At 42.7% G+C, this 21,465-nt stretch overlaps 1 protein-coding gene across 1 annotated transcript; it reads left to right on the top strand.

Annotated features, from left to right (window-relative positions):
- Window positions 1-6,430: 6,430 nt before the first annotated feature.
- Window positions 6,431-19,755, top strand: TTC5 (tetratricopeptide repeat domain 5). Its single transcript, XM_075263129.1, has 10 exons — window positions 6,431-6,513; window positions 8,896-9,028; window positions 9,123-9,334; window positions 9,438-9,588; window positions 10,041-10,132; window positions 14,084-14,140; window positions 15,051-15,197; window positions 16,135-16,313; window positions 17,821-17,965; window positions 19,240-19,755. Exons 1-10 carry the CDS (start codon window positions 6,463-6,465, stop codon window positions 19,357-19,359), a joined length of 1,287 nt encoding a protein of 428 aa, XP_075119230.1. The 5' UTR covers window positions 6,431-6,462; the 3' UTR covers window positions 19,360-19,755.
- The last annotated feature ends 1,710 nt before the right edge of the window (window positions 19,756-21,465 follow it).

Raw genomic sequence — 21,465 nt, 5'->3', positions numbered from 1 at the left:
AGGGGTATTCCCACCTCACATACTCAGCAGTCTTCACTCTTGTAAAATCTTCTTTCTTCCTGGTTTCTTGCATCATTTGGTGGGCGGGGTTTCACAGGCAACCTGCCGTTTAGCCCCGCCCCCAAATTCACGTGTAGCTCCGCCCACCCACATTGGACTATGAAGTACAGGCAGCAGCAACTCCATTCTGTGTTACATACAGAGACTGCCTGTCTCTGCCATAATGAGCACAAATGAATTAGCTAGCCTGATAACTGGGAGAACAGAAGAAATGAAAGCAGCTCCTCTATCTGAGTGCAGGACCTAGGTCACATGGTGCAGACACAGGATTAGCTAGATACACAGGCTCGCTCCCTGCACTTATCCCCTCCCCCCTGAGAGCAGCAGATACATCATTTGACTCAGGAGCAGCTAAGTCAGGGCTGTGGCCACAAAAAATTGAATAAAGTAAGATAGTGGACAAACAAAGCAGTTTTGCTGAAGCAGTGTATTTAGGAAAAGTCTTACATCCACATTAACAAGCAGCATAGATAGGATCCTTGTGATGGGACAACCCCTTTAAGAGGAACAGGAATCGGGAGGGTCTCAAACAAATATAGCAATTTAGGCAGCACGGTCATCTTAACCGCAGCTATGCGACCAAAGAGGGACAAAGGCAGACCCCGCCACCTGGTAAGATGGGCCTGAACATGCCTATAAAGTGGAGGGAAATTCGCCTGATACAATTGAGAGAAAGACCCAGTCAGATGTATGCCTAAGTATTTTAAGGAGGAGGACCTCCACGTATACGGAAAGGAGGCCTGAAGGCCAGCCAAGGTAGAGGGGTGAACGCGGACGGGGAGCGCCTCAGTCTTAGAAGTATTAACCTTGTACTGGTGACACATTTATTCAGATCATAAATCGTCTGCCACTATATAGAGGACTAAGTGATATAATATGTATTGCTCCTCACAGAGCCCGAAAAGACCTGATAGGTTGACGACAATTACATACACCTGAAGCTCGCATCCACCGAGACATAAAGCATGCTCAAGAAAACACTGTGGAAGATGCCCAACCACTATCCAAACAGCTCAGTGGCAAGAGAACTGACCAAAGAATCACAGAAAACCTGCTCAAATCCCCAGCCAGACACCAAAGACTTGCAACCATTTTATAAACATCTCAGATCCTGACAGCATTATACTGTGTGGGGGCCACTGTGGAATATATTATACTGTAAAGAGGCCACAATGGAGCATATTATACTGTGTGTGGGCCAATGTGGAGCATTATACTGTGCGGGGGCTGCTGTGGGGCATATTATACTGTGCAGGGACCACCACTGTGGCACATATTTTACTATGCGGGGGCCACTGTCAAGCAATATATATATATTTACCAAATGCCAAAAAAAATCAAGAATTTATTGTGGTCCTGAATTTTTCTCTGCATGACTGCAATGATGATATATGGAAGTGATAACAATATTACAGCCAAAGGAGGAAGGTTATTGCGTGAGTACTAGGAGTGTAAAGATGGCTGCTGAGGGTGTCATGGGTGGGCTAGGCTAGTTTGGGAGGGGATAGCAAGAGAGGGAGGCGGAGCGAGAGAGGGAGGGGTAGTGAGTCAGTTCTAAGTGCAGACCAAGAAATCATGGGAGTCATAGGAATAATAATAAATTTCATTTATATAGCGCCAACATATTCCGCAGCACTGTACAATTTGTAGGGTTCAAATACAGACAAATACATAACAAAGAACGTCATTTCACACAATAGGAATAGGAAGATGCCGACATAAACAAATGCAGAGCATGCTGGGAGCTCCCAGAAAACCCAGAAATCACTCAAAACATAGCAGATATTAACCCTTCTGGTTCCTCGGTCAAAGCTGACCGAGGCGCCATTTTCCCGGCTGCACGTGGGCGCCACCATTTTACCGGTGATCGTTGGCCCCTGGAGCAAGCTCTGGGGCCGATGTCACTTTGGCATGACAGCTTGTAAAGGCTCCTCAGCCTGACTGAAACGCTTTTCTTTTGCAGGCTACTCTATGTAGCCTGCAAAAGAAATGACAATTTTTTTGCAATGCATTAGCATTTTAATGCATTGCATTTGTGATCAGACCCCCTGGGGTTCAAGACCCCTAGGGGGTCTAATAAATGCAAAAAAAAAAAAAAATGTAAAAAAAAAACACTTAAAAATTTAAAAAGTATTAAAAATTCAAATCACCCCCCTTTCCCTAGAACACATATAAAAGTGCATAAATGGGTTGTCCCATCACAAGGATCCCATCTATACTGCTGGTTAATGTGGATGTAAGACTTTTCCTAAATACATTGCTTTATCAAAACTGCTTTGTTTGTCCACTATCTTACTTTATTCAATTCATTGTTGACAAGCCCTTGACTTATCTGCTCAAAAGTCCAGTGATGTATCTGCTGCTCTCAGGGGGGAGGGAGGAGGGGCTAAGTGCAGGGGAGCCAGCCTGTGTTTCTAGCCATTCCTGTGTCTGCACCACGTGACCTAACTTCCTGCTCTGAGATAGGGGAGAGGAACTGTTTTCATTTCTGAACTCGTCTTCTGTTCTCCCAGTTATCAGGCTAGCTAATACAATTGTGTTCATTATGGCAGAGACAGGCAGTCTCTGTATGTAACACAGAATGGAGTTGCTCCTGCCTGTACTTCATAGTCCAATATTGTGCATATAGTGTTCTTTGAGGACCTTTGATGACATCACAGGCCCTTCAGCTGCCCCATAGGATCACGCTATGCGGTGGGCGGTGCGACACGTGAATTTGGGGGTGAAGCTAAACGGCAGGTTGCATGTGAAACCCCGCCCACCAAATGATGCAAGAAACCAGGAAGAAAGAAGATTTTACAGCAGTGAAGACTGGTGAGTAACTGAGTATGCGACGTGGGAATACCCCTTTAATTATTCTGTACAATGTACTGGAAAGCTGGAAAAAAATTCAAAATGGAGTAGAATTGAAGAAAAAGTGCATTTGTGCGACTTTCTTAGGGGCTTCAATTTTACGGCATTCACTAAGCAGCCAAAATTATATGTCACCTGTATTCTAAGTTTCAGTACGATTCCAGAGATACCAAATTTATATGGTTTGATTTATATTTTAACCCCTTAAAGAGGACCTTTCATCAAATCGGGCACATGCAGTTCTATATACTGCTGGAAAGCTGACAGTGCGCTGAATTCAGCGCACTATCGGCTTTCCCGATCCGTGCCCGGTGTAAAGCGCTATCGGTCCCGGGACCGTAGCGCTTTAGTGTCAGAAGGGCGTTTCTGACTGTTAGCCAGGAACGTCCTTCTGCCTTGCAGCGCCTATCGCGCTGTACTGTGGAGCCGGGAGGAACGTCCCCTCCCTCTCCTGATAATACTCGTCTATGGACGAGCTGTGTGAGCAGAGGGAGGGGGCGTTCCTCCCCGCTCCACAGTACAGCGCGATAGGCACCGCGAGGCAGAAGGACGTTCCTGGCTAACAGTCAGAAACGCCCTTCTGACACTAAAGCGCTACGGTCCCGGGACCGATAGCGCTTTACACCGGGCACAGATTGGGAAAGCCGACAGTGCGCTGAATTCAGCGCACTGTCAGCTTTCCAGCAGTATATACAGTCCTATGAAAAAGTTTGGGCACCCCTATTAATCTTAATCATTTTTAGTTCTAAATATTTTGGTATTTGCAACAGCCATTTCAGTTTGATATATCTAATAACTGATGGACACAGTAATATTTCAGGATTGAAATGAGGTTTATTGTACTAACAGAAAATGCGCAATATGCATTAAACCAAAATTTGACCGGTGCAAAAATATGGGCACCTCAACAGAAAAGTGACATTAATATTTAGTAGATCCTCCTTTTGCAAAGATAACAGCCTCTAGTCGCTTCCTGTAGCTTTTAATCAGTTCCTGGATCCTGGATAAAGGTATTTTGGACAAACAATTCAAGTTCAGTTAAGTTAGATGGTCGCCGAGCATGGACAGCCCGCTTCAAATCATCCCACAGATGTTCAATGATATTCAGGTCTGGGGACTGGGATGGCCATTCCAGAACATTGTAATTGTTCCTCTGCATGAATGCCTGAGGATTTGGAGCGGTGTTTTGGATCATTGTCTTGCTGAAATATCCATTCCCGGCGTAACTTCAACTTCGTCACTGATTCTTGAACATTATTCTCAAGAATCTGCTGATACTGAGTGGAATCCATGCGACCCTCAACTTTAACAAGATTCCCGGTGCCGGCATTGGCCACACAGCCCCAAAGCATGATGGAACCTCCACCAAATTTTACAGTGGGTAGCAAGTGTTTTTCTTGGAATGCTGTTTCTTTTTGGACGCCATGCATAACGCCTTTTTTTTATAACCAAACAACTCAATTTTTGTTTCCAAAATGAAGCTGCCTTGTCCAAATGTGCTTTTTCATACCTCAGGCAACTCTATTTGTGGCGTACGTGCAGAAACGGCTTCTTTCTCATCACTCTCCCATACAGCTTCTATTTGTGCAAAGTGCGCTGTATAGTTGACCGATGCACAGTGACACCATCTGCAGCAACATGATGCTGCAGCTCTTTGGAGGTGATCTGTGGATTGTCCTTGACTGTTCTCACCATTCTTCTTCTCTGCCTTTCTGATATTTTTCTTGGCGTGCCACTTCTGGGCTTAACAAGAACTGTCCCTGTGGTCTTCCATTTCCTTACTATGTTCCTCACAGTGGAAACTGACAGGTTAAATCTCTGAGACAGCTTTTTGTATCCTTCCCCTGAACAACTATGTTGAACAATCTTTGTTTTCAGATCATTTGAGAGTTGTTTTGAGTAGCCCATGATGCCACTCTTCAGAGGAGATTCAAATAGTAGAACAACTTGCAATTGGCCACCTTAAATACCTTTTCTCATGATTGGATACATCTGGCTATGAAGTTCAAAGCTCACTGAGGTTACAAAACCAATTTTGTGCTTCAGTAAGTCAGTAAAAAGTAGTTAGGAGTATTCAAATCAATAAAATGATAAGGGTGCCCATACTTTTGCACCGGTCAAATTTTGGTTTAATGCATATTGCGCATTTTCTGTTAGTACAATAAACCTCATTTCAATCCTGAAATATTACTGTGTCCATCAGTTATTAGATATATCAAACTGAAATGGCTGTTGCAAACACCAAAATATTTAGAACTAAAAATGATTAAGATTAATAGGGGTGCCCAAACTTTTTCATAGGACTGTAGAACTGCATGTGCCCGATTTGATGAAAGGTCCTCTTTAACAACAATACAAAAACTGTGACAATTTTTTTTTTTTTTTTTTTCAAAAAGTCACCATACTCTGACACCTGTAACTTTTTTATACTTCTGTGTACGGGGATGCATAGAGCGTCTTTTTTTTGTGGGACCAGGTGTAGTTTTTTAGTTTTACCATTTTGAGGAATTACTATTGCTTTGATTACAATTTATTAAAATTTTTATCAAAGGCAAAACAGTGAAAAAAACAGCAGTTTGGCACGTTTGACTTTTTTTTCCCGCTACGCCGTTTACCGTAAGGGAAATATATTTTTATAGATTTGTAGAGCGGGCGTTTTCGGACCCCTGGATACCTAATATATATGTGTTTCACAAGTACTTTTATATGTGTTCTATGGAAAGAGAAGTGATTTGAATTTTAATACTTATGTTTTTTTAATTTATTTTTTTTTTGCATTTATTAGACCCCCCCATAGGGGTGTTGAACCCCAGGGGGTCTGATCACTAATACAATCCATTACATTGCTAATGCATTGCAAAAAAATTTCTTTTACAAGATACATAGAGACATTACAGACAGGCCTGGGAGCCTTCACAGGCGTTTCGCCGCATTTTTCCCCGCAGTGCTTTTTTGCTACAAGACGTCCCGTGGGGCCTTAGCTTTCCTCTGATTTTTCAGCAAATACCACTGGTCTGTAATAAGTTTTATTGCATCTAATACAGGGGTAGGGAACGTACGGCTCTCCAGCTGTTGCAAAACTACAACTCCCAGCATGCATACTGGCTCTGCTGTTCTGGGAACTCCCATGGAAGTGAATGGAGCATGCTGGGAGTTGTAGTTTCACAGCAGCTGGAGAGCCAAAGGTTCCCTACCCCTGATCTAATACATCCTCTGTCTCTTGGATGACAGAGTGATGGAGTCTTAGAAGATACAGCAGGAACACTTTGATTCAATTCTCTTGCTTTTCTAGATGTGGGTCTATTAGTGTTCATGTGTCTAGAGGACTGGGACAACATACCACAAATGAGCCAAATACTGGGCAGGTGTGGTTTTCCCCCAAATTCCTTGGTTTCTAGAAAGACAATTGGAGCAGAGCCAGGACCTCCCTGTGAAAAGTAGCTGCAGTAATTCCTCCTCACCGCCAGGGTGTGCTGCGGCCTTGTCTCCCGCCTTTATCCAGCGTTCAGTGCTATAACTAACTAGAAGGGAGAAGGAAAGACTGAAATTATGGCTGAAGGAGGAGTGGAGACCGAAGAAGAAGTGCGGAACAAGTTACAGGTATGTCGGGGCTGTGGGTACAGAGGAGCTCGGTGTCTGCCCTCCTATTAATAATGGACGCCGCGCTTCTCCTCAGCTGCGCTGTGAGCTGTGCTCTGGTCACTTGCATACATGGGCTACACACTGACTATGCAGAGTAGTAATGCTGCACTGTGGCGCATGTAATCAATAAGGCTGTCTGCCTATTGTATGTGCTCTACACAATGTACTGCACATGGCAGCGCCCGGGTCACTGGCATTACTCCGTTTGCTGTGACTTGTGCTGGGTGTTGCTGCTATAGTAAGTGTCAGTAAGCCGACATTGTGAGGGCTGGTCTGCCGGGATACCTGTGTTACTGTAGCTGGTGTTGTGCCTACAGTATGGGGCAGCCATGGAGTCATTGTGTATAGCAGCCAATCAGGGTGGTGGGCAGATGTTCACAAGCCTTTGGATTGGTTGCTATAGGCAGCGCCTTCCATTGCACTAGCATGAAATATTATAATTCTAGCTGAAGTGAATTTCACAGTTAACCCCTTAAACCAGTATTACTGTGGTGTTTGTAAACTTGTCAGGATTTAAAGGGGGATTCAAATGCAGGAAACGTTCAAGGCTATGTTCATATGTAAGCTAGTCACCCAGCTGGCTCTTCTGTGGATAGGCTGCTGTGATATAAAGTTCCAGTCTATGGACGTCACGTTAATCGCTCTTGTGAGCGTAACTTAAAGGGGCTTTCATGTTCTCTGACACATGCGGTATTATATGATTCGTGTGGGCAGTGCGTGGCAAGCACACGGATCCCATTATAGTCTATGGGGTCCGGGCGCTTTGACAGCACAGTGCTTGCAATTGCGATTGTATTTTGGCTAGGAGGTCTCCATGCGGCCTCTCCCTGGACGGAATACATACGCTAGTGTGAACCGACCCTGATACGTAAATCCAATTTGCGTAATTTTTAATGTTAAGATTAGTGTAATGTCAGTACATTGTAGGGTGTCTTCTACACCTTCCAAAGATTGTTGTGCAGTGCAACTTTATTTTCATAGAAATCAGCATTTTATTTTTATGCAAGTTTTGCATGGCCTTGGATTTAAAAAAAAAAAAAAAGCCGCGGTTCCGCAACGTGGGGCTTTAACCTTAACCACTTCCGTTCTGGGCTATTTTTGGTCTAGAACCAGACACTTTTGGGGTTTTTGTATGTGCAGCTCTGAGGGCTATAACATTTTGTCATTTGGATTATTCAACAAACTTCTGCTTCGTTTTTCGGTGACATCAGGTTTTATTTTTATCTTTGCATGCTTTAAATTTTTTTTATTTTTTTTTTGTCTGGGAAAATATAAACAAAAGAGGGGAAAATGTGTGGGGTTTTTTTTTTTTTTTTTCTTATTAGCACAAAGTATTACTGTATATAAAAAATTCCTGTTATGGTAATTTTTATTTTGTATGGCATCATTGGGGATGGGGCTAGTACCTTTTAACAAGGGTGTATGATTAGTTTATGTATTTTATTTAATTCTTTATGTCCCCATAAGGTCATAGTAGACCTTTGGAGATATCTGATAACTGTTTCTTTTGTGGGGGAGGCTGATTTTCCCCTGGGACTGGTTGCAGGGGAAATGCAGCCTCCTGCACGTAACTATAGGACTTGTAGAAGGACCCAGCAGCTCTTACAGTCGCTGATCCCAGTGGATCACGTGAGCATCATGGCGGTGCCTGTAGCTGTCTATACAACATTTATTGAACACTCTGTACACTGCAATAGGGAAGGGACCTTTGGGACCTCCGGCTGAAGTTACAGCCGGTTCCTTGTTTCAGCAGCATGAATATATATATATATATATAATTTATTTTTTTATTTTTTTTTCCCTAGTGATTTCTGGGGCACTCCTGGCATCTTCTGCATTTGTTTATGTGGTCTTTGCTTCCTGCTATGTAGTTTTCTGTTGTACCATCCACACTACTTCCCGGTCACAGCTCCTCCCTGGGATATGGAGAAAAATATATAATATATATATTATATTAAGGCCTTTTCTCCTACTAGAGCTTCATTCTGTGCTCTAGACAATTTCCTCTAACTGCTGCCCCGCTCTTCCACCCCATTGAGTAAAATGGTCCATGTTGTCACGGTTTGCAGTTATGGGTAGCTATTTGTAGAGGAGAGGAGAGTCCTTGTAGGAGATGAGATGTTCAGCTAACTTGCATAAGAATAAAATGCAGATTTTTCTCTTCTGCATTGCAGCTTCACTTTCCTAGAGAATAAGACCATTTTTGGAAAGTGTAGAAGCCTCCCTACAAGGTACTAACTTTAGTTTTATAGTGATTTTCCTACTGACAGAGGATGCAGAGGTGAAGCAGAAAATATGTCTTTATGTATCAAACTTGTAGCTTCTAGTTTTCTTTTGCAGGAACTAGTAGACAAACTTTATCATTTTCGGGACCACTATTTTGAAACGCACAGTGTGGAGGATGCATATCAGAAACCGTTTGATGTGAAGATGGAACTGGAGCATACTATTATTCTAATGGATGAAATTGATGGTAACGCAGAAGACTAATCTTTCTATTGCGGTTTCCTTGCTCTCCTCTTTGACTTCTTTGGTTTTCACAATTTCTTTTATTTCTTGCTGTGTAGATGTCTGGAAGAATAAGGGCTTCTATTTAGTGCTGAAGGGTAAGGCTCTGAATGTGATACCAGACTACTGCTCAGATGCAGAGGAAGTGCTTTCCAAGGCAGTGAAACTGGAACCTGGGAGTGTAGAAGCCTGGAATCAGCTAGGAGAAGTATACTGGAAGAAAATGGATGTGTCTGCTGCACAGACCTGCTTTTTGGGCGCTCTGAATCATGTAAGCATTAAAAGTGCTTCTATAAAAGTGTAGCATTTTCTGTGTTCTAGTGATCTCTGGTCATGTAGCTGTAAGTACTAACTTTTTTTATTTTATATTTAAGTGCAAGAACAAAGTCTCGCTACGAAACCTCTCAATGGTGATGAGACAGCGGCGCTCACAGGATCCAGATGAAAATTCTCGAAATATCATGGACAGTGTAAAGCATGCCAAGCAAGCTGTTCAGATGGATACTAAAGATGGCACCTCCTGGTGTAAGTTTTGTATGGGAGGGTGTTTTTTTTTTTTTTTTTTTTTTTTTTTTTTTTTTTTAAATATGTATTAAGTTTGTTGCATTTAGAGATGAGCGTGTACTACTCGAAACTGCCATTTCGACTAGCACGCACCCATAACAATGAATGGAAGCGGCCAGCACGCAGACTTTGCAGGCCACTTAACCCCCTGCGTGCCAGCTGCGTCCATTCATTCCTATGGGTGCGTGCTATTTGAAACTGGCATTTCGAATAGTACTCGCTCATCTTTAGTTGCATTTATCAAAACTCTTTTGTGGCTTCAGAATAAATTGCTACAGACTAAGGATTTTTAATTTTTCTATTATAATATTGTGCATCCCATAATGGATCTCAGGATAGGTAGTAAATGGCTAATGACAGTAGCATGTAATTTGCTTATTGATGCAGTTTTATTTTTTCACATGCTTTCACAGATATCCTTGGAAATGCTTATCTCTCTCTGTTCTTCTGTACGGGACAAAATCCTAAAATTTCTCAGCAGGCTCTCAATGCATATGTACAGGCGGTGAGTTTTAAAAAAATTTTTTTTTTTTTTTTTGAGCTTAGTCATGTAGGACCAACACTTTTTATAAAGAAGGCTCTTCAGTTGAAATAGACCTTATTGAAACGTATAGGGAGTGTAACCTACCATATGCAATGTGCTATGGTTTAACTAAATATTCAAAAACTTTGACTTCCTGGCTCCTCACTGTATGTAATGAAGTGGACACAAGGGTGTGGAAGGGTCACTTAAGTTTTATCTTTGTGTATTCTAATACCTAGAAACAGGATTCTGGTGTTGCATGAAAGAGGAGATGTACATTTGCAGTTCTAGCTGCATTATTTCCATAGATCATACAAGCTGAAAATATCCAATAGAAAGAGACAGGATTGCACTGTTCTCCAAAACTCAGGCTTTATTTCAGTAAATAAAACAGATTTCAAGGCACAGATAGAACGGCGGCTGGCTTCTTTGAGCACACCGTGATTCTACAAGCTGATGACCTGACTGAGTCCAGGTGTGCCATAAAAAAGGCGCCTCACTTGCTGTCACCAGCAACAACCAATCTCTCCAGAACCACTCTAGCTGCATGCTCCATAGTCCTCATAACCAGAGGACGCCAATTAAAATCTCTCAAAATGGTGTATATAGAGCAAAACTGTGGCAAAAGTACATATCAGGTGACTTGAACTAGTAATCCCTATCTTTACAAGAGTATAACACAGCAGACACATATGCTAAATAACAAGATCTGTTTGATGCCCGTATTTATAACTATACTCTGGACACATCGCTAATTCTTATCAAAATACTCATGTCTCTTATTTAAACCCAAAGGGCCTTGAGCTTGTGTTCTGAGAATCCATCTCCCTTCGTTTTAATAAGTCCTGGTTACGAACACCCCTTCCAGGGTTCACATTAACTCTCATCGTCTGCAAATTTTGGAATCTCCATCCCCTCCCTTCATATCTCTAACTTGGTGGGGACAAACTCTCATGTCAAAATAGATCTGGCATGCTCTCTTAAGCAAACACAAGTCCTGATAGTTTTACCGATATAAAAAAGTTGACAGACAAAAAAGTATAGACCAAAACTTGGTTTTATAAATGGACTACTCAAGTGCCCCTCTTATAATTCCTTTTTTACACTTTTGCACAGTATTTGGTGTCCACAAGCAAAATTGCCTTTTGGGTACAGTGCCCTAACCAATTCTTACGAGTTTCCATAGATCTACTGTGAAGTAACTTATTCCTTAATGTAACACTACTTTTGAAGGCAACAATTGCGTTGTACTGAAAAATGCTTTCCCATACTCCGTATCTTTCTGAACTATGTAACAGTCTTTATGGGTCTTGGAATGTCATATCTGTATATGGACTGAACCTAGGTGAGAAAAATGGCTTTACTGTGGGCCTTATTATCCTGTGATCTTAGTTTTACCGTATATACTCGAGTATAAGCCGACCCGAATATAAGCCGACCCCCCCCCCCCTAATTTTACCACAAAAAAAGGGAAAACTTATTGACTCGAGTATAAGCCTAGGGGGGAAATGCAGCAGCTGCTGGAAAATTTAAAAAATTAAAATGGCCGAGTTCTTGGGTGCAGTAGATACTGGGGAAGGGGAGGGGGTGTTTTGGTTGTCTGTCTGCCCCTTCCCTGAGCTTGAGGACTGGGTTTTTTACCCCCAGTTGGAATTCAGCCTTGCTGAATATAGGGTATCTGCAGTGCTCCTATTAACCCCTTCCCGACGGAATAGAAGCACTACAGGTACCCTATATTTAGTAGACCGGGCACTTTCAGACACAGGGATATCTAATGTGTATGTGTGTCACAGTCATTTTCTACTTTGAGGGCAGGTTCACACTAGCGCCCAATCTCCGTTATGCATAACGGTTTCGCCATGGGCAGCAGAAGACGCTCACCAACAGACACTGAATGTCGGTTTCTGTCCTCTCTCGACAGAAAACGGAAACCTGCATAACTGAGATCAGGTGCTGGTGTGAACCCGCCTTTATATGAATTATAGGGAAAGGAGTGATTTAGAACTTTTATTTTTTTTTTATATATATATATATATATATATATATATATATATATATATATATATATATATATATATTTATATTTATTTTTAAACTTTTTTTTTTTTTTTTTTTTTTTTTTTAGCCCCCCCTGGGGGATTTGAACCTGCAGTCATTTGATTGCAAGTCCCATAGACGGCAATACAAGTGTATTGCCGTCTATGGGAGATTCTCTACATTACTATTACGGCTGGTCATAGACCAGCTGTAATAGTAATATAGCGATGACAGGCCTGGGAGCCTTCATTAGGCTCCCGGCTGTCGTCGGAACAGGTCGGCTACTGCGAGCTCGCTGCGCAGGAGCCGGCCTGCATCTTTAAAGGTATGGGGCAGGCCGGAGGGGGGAGGACATCTCCGGAGGGGGAGAACATCTCCGGAGGGCACCTCCGCTGTAACGCTTATAGCGGAGATGCCATAGCTTATGCCTACAATCAGAGATCGCAGGCATAAGCTTCAGCATCTCTGTTGTAAGCATTACAGCGGAGGTGCCGGTTTCTATGGCGACCGCTCTGCAGAGCGGTGCCATTACACTTACGGTACATACCCGGCATCCGGACCCGGCATCCAGACGGGGCGAGTGCCGGGGCCCAAAGCATCGACACGCTCCTGCTAGGAGCGCGGAGATGCTGTACATTAAGAGCTGCAGAAGTACTTGCGGTACTTCTGCTAGCAGGGCAGGAAGCAGCCACACGCCGGGTGCGGACCTGAGCTTACGTGGCTACGTCACCCGGCGTGTGATGGAGCGGTGGGGGGGCGGAGTCTGCTATCCTGACCTGCTAGCAGAAAATTACCGTAATGACCCGAATATAAGCCGAGGAGCACTTTTTCAGCACAAAAACTGTGCTGAAAAACTCTGCTTATACTCGAGTATATACGGTATTTAGTAAATCTATTTGGGTAACTTGGCATGCCCTATTCCTGCTGTTGGAAGGTGGCGTCATCACTATTAATACGCCTCAAACAAATAAGCTGAGCCTACGGGACAGCTATTCTAACATGTCTTGGATGAAAGCTCTTGTAATACAAGAGTGCATTTCTAGCAGTGGGCTTTTATACCACACTCATTTTAATAAAACCAACCTCCAATAGCACGGTGACATCCAGGAAGTCTAAGTATCACCGAATATTGCATGCTCATCCTATTGCCTTCATTAAGAGATCTCACAGAATTCGAGAGCATCTGCAAACTTGGTGGCATGTAAAAGATAAGTCTCCTTTTATATGACGTCTATGTATATGCCCACAATAGAACTGTTTGAAATGACTTTCCCACTTCGTTTTATTTCTTTGAGGGGTTTTTTTGTGTTTTTTAAGCATTACACACAACCCTAAACTGAACGACTTGATTTTTCTGTGATATTTCTATTATAATGAAGTTTGAAGGTATAGTAATATGTAAATTAACCTAATGGGCGAGGGGCAGCTGCAGCCTAGCCATGGTGTCCCCTTGCAAATCACACCTCCTGGGTGTGGCCCCTCCTGCACAGTCCATGCCCTCCCCCAATGTCACTCTAGGAGGCAGGATTAGCAGGAGGTCACCATGCTGCAGCTGCCTCCCTGCCCACTGTGACGCCTTAGATTAGTTTGCATATGACGCTTTATGATTTATAACTTCACTATGCAGCAACAGATATATTACAGAGGGTGGGAATGGGAACTTTCATTCTGTGTACAATAGTGATAAACTGCCTGATAGTTTTCCCCTTTAAAGCATAACTAAACTTCAGAACAACTTCAGGTTTTTCTGGCAAATGTCCTGTAAATTGAATACGTTAAAACCCATTAGAAGCCAGTTGTACTGATGACTGAGGATGTTTCAGACGTGTATCCTCGGGGTGGGGGGGGAAGCACACCTTCAAAAATTTAATGAATATACCACTTCTTATATGATAGGAAAGGGTGGACAAGACCGCTTCCTGCAATCCTGATTTGCACCTCAACCGTGCAACTGTAAGTAATAGTTTCTGGGGTGTGGGTGGTTTTTTTTTTTTTTTTTTTTTTTTTTTTCTTCCCATATCTGTTTTCAGCATGCCTATTTTAAAGGGATTTTCCTACAAAAGAAAGTTATTTACTTCACAGAACACCTGATCAGGGGAAGTGAATGGAGTGGTGGTTGTGCAGTGTACCTCTGGCACCCCCCATTGAAATGACTAGAGCAGGGAACTGCTGGCTGACCTCTGCTTCATTCAGAACTGGGGGGGAAAGTGTGTCCCCTGTTCTGCTGATCAGTGGCGGTCTGAGAGGTTGGTATGGATAAGGGAGTAACTAGCTTTCATGTGGAGACACCTTTGAATTACTATTCTGCAATACATGATCATACATAATACATTGTACTCCCTAACAGCAGCATTGCCTGTAACTGTTAAGTAAAGGTATCATTCCTTATACTGTACAAGTTACAAATTTCATTGACTTCTGTGAGAAGACTTTTCCTGTGAATTAAATAGTCAATGAATGTATGGCAGACTCATTTGACCACTTCTCAGGCTGCTTTCTTCATCCCTCCTAAACTCTGACCTCTCTTCAAAACCATCTTGGTCTTGTAAAACTCTCAGCTCACAGAGGTATAAGTTTAAGGGAAAGGGAGTGAGAGCTGAGATAAGGGCAGACTCATGTAAAAAATGTGGGTGCATGTGATATGATCTCTATCTTGTGCTCAGTACTTTATCACATCAATATTAAGTACCTTATGTCCTATGTGAATCTGCTGCTCCTGAGAGGGAAAAAAAAAAGTTTTGTTTTTTTTTTTTTGTCCCCCCCCCCCCCCTCCCCTTCCCCATAAAATATATAAGCAGCAGAAACTGCCATCGGTTAGCATGCAGTTTCCCCAAGAAAGTATGTTTAATTTTCTTCCACACAGTTGTGCAAGTATGAGCAGAACTATCAAGGAGCGCTGGATGGGTTTTCTCGAGCTGCAACTCTGGAGCCATCTTGGACTGAACCCCTTATGAGGGAAGAACAGTTGCTTGACTATCTGGGCAGGTTGTGTGGTTTTCTCAGCAACAAGGTATTCTTCCCTGAATAGCAGCTGATAATTCTGGGTAATATAATGGTTCACTGCACTTCCACATTGTGAATTTAATCTCTAAATAGCTCATTCACATGAACGAGTTACTCAGTCATGTGGTGTCCATGCAATGATAGAACATTCTCTACTTTTCATGGGTCAGATATCTGGTGACAGATGTGAAACATGCAGCTGATAATCAGCTCAGTCTTGTGAATATGGCAACATCATCTAGCTGCAATGAGGAACATGGTGATGGAGGTAGATGTAGACAACTTTAGAAGCGAAGGAGGTAGACATAAGGTCTAGTATGCCAGTCAGACTAGTTGCAGACACTCATTCAACTGAGTTGATATGACTGAGAAGGCTATGGGTGGAAACTTTGGTGTAGTGTAAAGTGCCTTCACACGGTGTAGCGCGCCGCTCCTTTAAACACGTGTCCGAGCGCAGCGCTTCAAAATAGAGCCCATTGATTTCAATGGGTGCCGATATACGCGCACTACCCATTGAAATCAATCGGAGGCCGCCCCCCTATTGATTTCAATGGGTAGCATGTGTATATCAGCACCCATTGAAATCATTGGGCTCTGTTTTGAAGTGCCGCGCTCGGATACGTGTCTAAATGAGCGGCGCGCTTTGCCGTGTGAAGGCACCCTTAGTTGCAGCTTACCAGTTTTACTTTTAACTTAGATCAGTATAGAGAGCTTGAAGTAGCAATGCAACCCACACCATGAATTCTGATAAGCATTGCTTATGGAAGTGTATAGAATGGCCATGACCTTTCACTTCCCTCAGTTAACTTGATGGACACTTCTTTCATGTGTGCACTAACTGTATTGTTAAAATTCTGTTTTATGAAGATACTTTTCATTGATTTGCCCTGACTGTGTTTTTTTTTTTTTTGTTTTTTTTTTTCCTTTCTTAAATGTCTTCACAGGGAAAGATCCGTGGTAAAAGACTACAGAACATGCTGAGTAGTCTAACTCCTGTGCTTCTTGGTCATTATGGAGGATTACAGCTAAAGCCCTTATGTGCTCTGCAGCCAGGGAAAAACTCTGGCTGTGTGGTGCTTGGGAGAGTGGTATTTAGTCTAGTGCCTGAGGAGCGAGTGCCATTGTGAGTTACACAATTATTACAACTAAAATGCATTAGGCTTCATGCACACAAGTGAGTGTGCTATCCAAATCTAGCTGACGGTCTTCTGGGTCTGTGTGTCCATTCCAATGAATATGAAAATATTGACGCAGAAAATGGGAAGACACTCAGATAGCACACTGTCATGTGCATTTTGTCTTATGGAGTTACTGTTGGCGGGAATTGCCTATACTTCTGCATTGATTATTTAGACCTCATTTTATTAGTAAAGTTTCAATTAGACATTGCTAGTCTAACTAAACAAGTAGCACACATACAGTTGTACCATTCAGGTCTCTTATGGAGCACTTTAAGCATCCACACTATGAAGTGGGAAAAGTGAACTAATATATTTTGGGGAAATCCACCATAAAACATTGCTCTTATTGTTGCACTAAGTTAACAATATTCTCTTTTCAATGAAAAGTGAACATAAGTCCACAAATGGTGTGCAGTCGCCACCCTATCAAGTGCTGGTCCATGAAGAGTGTGGTGTTTTTTTGTTTGTTTTTTTTGTTTTTTTTTTAAACCAACCCAATCCACTATAGCATGGCTACTCCATAATTGTTTATATAAAACTGATCATCCTGTAATGGGTATTTGTCATCGTGCTCTTAACAATTGAAGTGTGATTGCTGCAACAAGCAGTCATTCACTCATAGGATATTCCTATTTTGTCCCTATGCTGATGGCTCAATGGGGATATGATGTCCTAAAATGAGTGACTTCTCTTCCCCAATGGAGCTGTCGGAAGCCCTTGTTTCTCTAAATGTGACCCATGTCTTCAATACACAATTTCAAAACACTTAGTACTGAGACCTATAAGACTGTGAATGGGTCCAAGCACTGAAAAATGCATTGGTGTACACTAATCCAACATCAAAGAAAAAAAAAAAATCTGCAGGTTTTGGTTTTTTTGACAGATGGAACTCCCTGACATCTTAGACAACTAACCACAGATCTACCATGGATGTAGACCTGCTCAAATCCTTCTGTCTTCATCCGTTCCTTATATCTGGGCCCTCTATGGGGTGGGGGGTCATCATCACTTCCAGGACTTTCTTTATGCTGAATACTGTACTTGTTGACATTGGCTGAATGTTTAGGAGTCAGTGTCCTACTGCAGAATAAGTTGTGGCGCCTACCAGACTCCTTCCTGATGGTACAAACTGTCTATTACAGCCATGTCTGAAGAAGTGCAAAGAAACTGGCTTTCTTTCACTTAATTGGCTAAACCATTAACTTGTATATTTGTAACTGAAGCTTTTACACTGTATGGTGTGTGCGTATAATTATATAGTTGTGTATCTTTGTATGGAAGAACATACAATGCATTTTGCTGAACAGTATCCATATGACAGGTTCACCCAGAGCAGTAATAGAGGTATTGAAGCACATGTATCTGACTTGCTATGTTTTACTAGATCTTGTTCATGTAAACAAACTTTTTTTTTTTTTTTTTTTTTTTTCCTCAATATATTTTCTGTAGCACATTTGGATTTGTAGATGCAGAGGGAACTTGTTATGCGGTAATGGTTTACAATATGGTGGAAAGCTGGGGAGTTCTCATTGCAGATTCTGTCACCATTCCTGAACCTTACCTAAAACAGCACAATATACAACACAAAAGCCAGGTAAGTTTCCATTCAGGGTTTGAGCTTACTCTTTGTAACTTAAAAAAACAAAACAAAAACCTTTGCTAGCTGACCGCCAGACCTGTCTTATTTTCGGGGGATGTCTTATGACGACCAACAGTCATGTCAGCACTTCCTTAGTGGAGGGGGGGGGAGAGGTATCGTCATACTTGCCTTTCCCATCTTCATAGCAGCGCTGGTGCTGCTGTTCGTCCTGGCAGCAGTGGGTGGGGCTTAGTGAGACTTCCAGGGGCAGGGCTAAGCGAGCCTTACTTCAATGGCATTGCAGCCGGCTGGATGCTGTACTGTGTGCACAGTAAAGCCGGCTGCTGCCTCTGCTGTATGCCGGCTGCTGCCTCTGCCTCTGGGAGAGCTGACTCCCCACAGCATATGAACAGCAGGCATCTCCCAGCTCATCCTACAGCAGCAGAGGCAGCAGCCGGCTTTCCTGTGCACACACAGGGCATATTGCACAGTGCTCTGAGCTTTGTTTCATTAATGCACCTTATAGTCCGGTGCACCTTGTATATGAACCCAGACAAATTAGCAGGCGCTCATTGATAATGCGCCTTATAATCCGGTGCGCCTTATAATCCGGAAAATACGGTACATACAGTGGTGGCCAAAAATGTACCATTTCACAGAGTGTGATTGTAGCGAAAACTATTTCTTGTCATCTTCCATTTCTATCCTCTTTTCTCTCCTGGATGACTAGTATTTGGCAATTTTGTACATGTCACGTGAAATTTTTCAGTATAATAAAATATATAATTTTTCTAATATAATTCCCCCCCCCCCCCCCCTCCAGGATAAAAGTCTCAGTAAAATTACTTTAGTAGAGCGGGCATGGTTCATGGTACCCTCTTCCCTGGGATTATTTGAAGTGCCCGGAATAGGAGAATAAAAGGAAATTTGTTCTCTCCCTGTATAGTCAGGTGCACACGTTCTATTGCACACTGGCTGAAGTGTGAGCTGCAAATACCCATAGCACCGATTTATCCATTGATATCTCAAAATCAATGGGGTCTACAGGCAAATTCTTGGCTTTTAAAACAAGGTTGTGGCTCTAGCCTGTGTGGATCCAGAGTTAGGGCCATTTAAAGGGACTGCTCCCTTCGCAGTTTCACTTAAGGTTTCCTGCTCAGAGTAAACTTTAATGTACTTTGCTCAAACCCGAAGCAGGATTCATTCAGAGCTCAGGGGGTTCATCTGTGCGTAAATGATGCATCTGACCTTAGAGAATTTTCTAATGGTTTAAAATATTCTTTTGACAGACATATGTCTTTCAAAGTATTCGTGTGGATTCTCCTATACGGTTGTTGGTGAATGGTAAGCCTCAAGGACCAAGCACTCAAGCCAGCGCAACAGTGGCTTACAGACCCCAGAGCGAGTAACTGCTGGACAGCAGGATCTATGCTTGATGCTGTGAATTTGGGACTTAAAGGCAGAAGCGTTAACTGGCTTTTCCTCACACTCTGTGGTGAAGAATAAACTCTTGCAGGTTCATAGCACTTACCTGGTACAAAACAGTTCATTTTCTAATGCCTTGTTGCAAACCTGTTGGAGTAAGGGACGATTTAGGATGGCTTCCTGTAACATGTACCCACATTCCTGATTGCTTCCTTATTGTGCCCCCACCCCCAGTTCTTGCCCTGTATTTTGTTTTATCGCTGTAGTTGTATTTATAATGCAGATTCAGAATTGTGATTATTTATTTTGCCAATACTTTTTGTGCCTCATATTTAGAGGAAGATTAATATTTTTTTCTATTAAAATAAAATTAAAACTTTTATCACTATCTTTCTTGCAAGCCTAGGCCTTTAATTATTACACTTAAACTTTTCTCATCTGCAAAAGGGAGTAAGGTATATATTTTGATACCGTGGACCATAGTTTCTACAAATACAACTGAGATTACACCATGAGAATATTACAAGCAAAGCAACTACCATCAAAAAAAAAACAGGCGGCACACCAAAAATTGTGAAGGAGGTTTATTGCCTCATACGGCGACGTTTTGGCTCCAAGACCCTGTTTCAAGCATTACAACAGTGATACTATGTACAATATATATCTTATGTCACATTTTCATATAAAGATAAGTGACAGATCTCCAAAGTGTACAAACATACATTACAATACAGCTTAATGAGCCAATAACACAGGTCTAAGTCGTTAGTTTAGATCAGGGGTCTCAAACTTGCGGCCCTCAGTACAATAGTTTGCAGCTCCCTGCATGTCCCGCTATGTCCCTTTAGTGTTTTACTTAAACTTTCCTCTGATCACTCCCCCGCTCTTATAACAGCAATAGAAAGTGATGGGTGATCGGTGGAAAGCTAGTACAACTGAAGTTTAAAACTCAAGGACCTGTGTGTGACGGCAGACATCACGTGACTAGGGAGGCGTGTCTTAGTGTGCCGAGATGAAGAGATGTAGTACTGAGAGGAATGTGAGATGTGGAGTGTCAGTAACCTAGGGGCAGAGATAGAGGGGGGGGACATGAAACTGGGGGCACAGATGGAAGGGGAACATGAAACTGGGGGCAGAGATGAGGGGGAGCAAATGGAGGGGGGACATGAAAATGGGGGCAGTTGAAGGGGAGATATGAAATTGGGGCAGATGGAGGGGAACATGAAACTGGGGGCAGATGGAGGAGGGACATAAAATGGGGCAAATGAAGGGGAATATCAAACTTGGGGGGAGATGAAACTGGGGGTAGATGAAGGGGGGGCAGTAAACCATGGGAGTAGCTGGAGGGGGACATGTCTGCCTCTAGTTGTCCCCAGTTTATTGTCACTGTCCAGCTACCCCTACGGTTTAATGTCTGCTTCTAGCCTCCTGAGTTTAATGTCCCCCTCTAGTTGCCCCCCCCCCCCAGTTTAATGTTCCACTTCAGCTGCCATTAATTTATTGCCCTCCTCCAACTACCTCCACTGTATTAGGTCTCCCTCCAGCTGCCCCAGTTTCATGTCCCCTCTAGTTTCCCCCAGTTTAAACTGGGGCACCAGGAGAGGGACTTAATATTGTGGGACAGTTGGAGGGGAACATTATAATGTATGGGTAACTGTAGGAGGATTATACTGTGTGGGGGCACATGAAAAATTAATAAGAATAGGCGGAGACATCATAAAATTGGGTGGAGCTAAATTTGCTGCAGCGAGCATAGCTTGTGGAAATCCTGATGCGGCCCAGCCTCACCCAAACTCTAACTCCAGTGGCCCCCGCGTAAATTGAGTTTGAGACCCCTGGTTTAGATACCTGATAGAATCCAGACACAAGTAAAAGAGGACTACAAGTCCACAATAGCGTGTAGTGGTCGCCACTGCACATGTGCGAAATGAAAATAAAGTGCATTCAGTGTCAGTTGTCTCGCACATGTGTAGTAGCGGCGCCATCATTAAAGGTCCTCAGAGATCATAAGCAATGTAGAGCAGTGTCAGATCTCATGAAAAGTTTTTAAAACAAAAGATAAATGAACAGAAATAAACGAGAAATCAAAA

Source organism: Leptodactylus fuscus, chromosome 1 (assembly GCF_031893055.1).
Source record: "Leptodactylus fuscus isolate aLepFus1 chromosome 1, aLepFus1.hap2, whole genome shotgun sequence".
Lineage (NCBI taxonomy): Eukaryota > Metazoa > Chordata > Amphibia > Anura > Leptodactylidae > Leptodactylus > Leptodactylus fuscus.
Note: the sequence above shows the minus strand (reverse complement) of the source record. Positions and strands in the feature narration are given on the sequence as shown.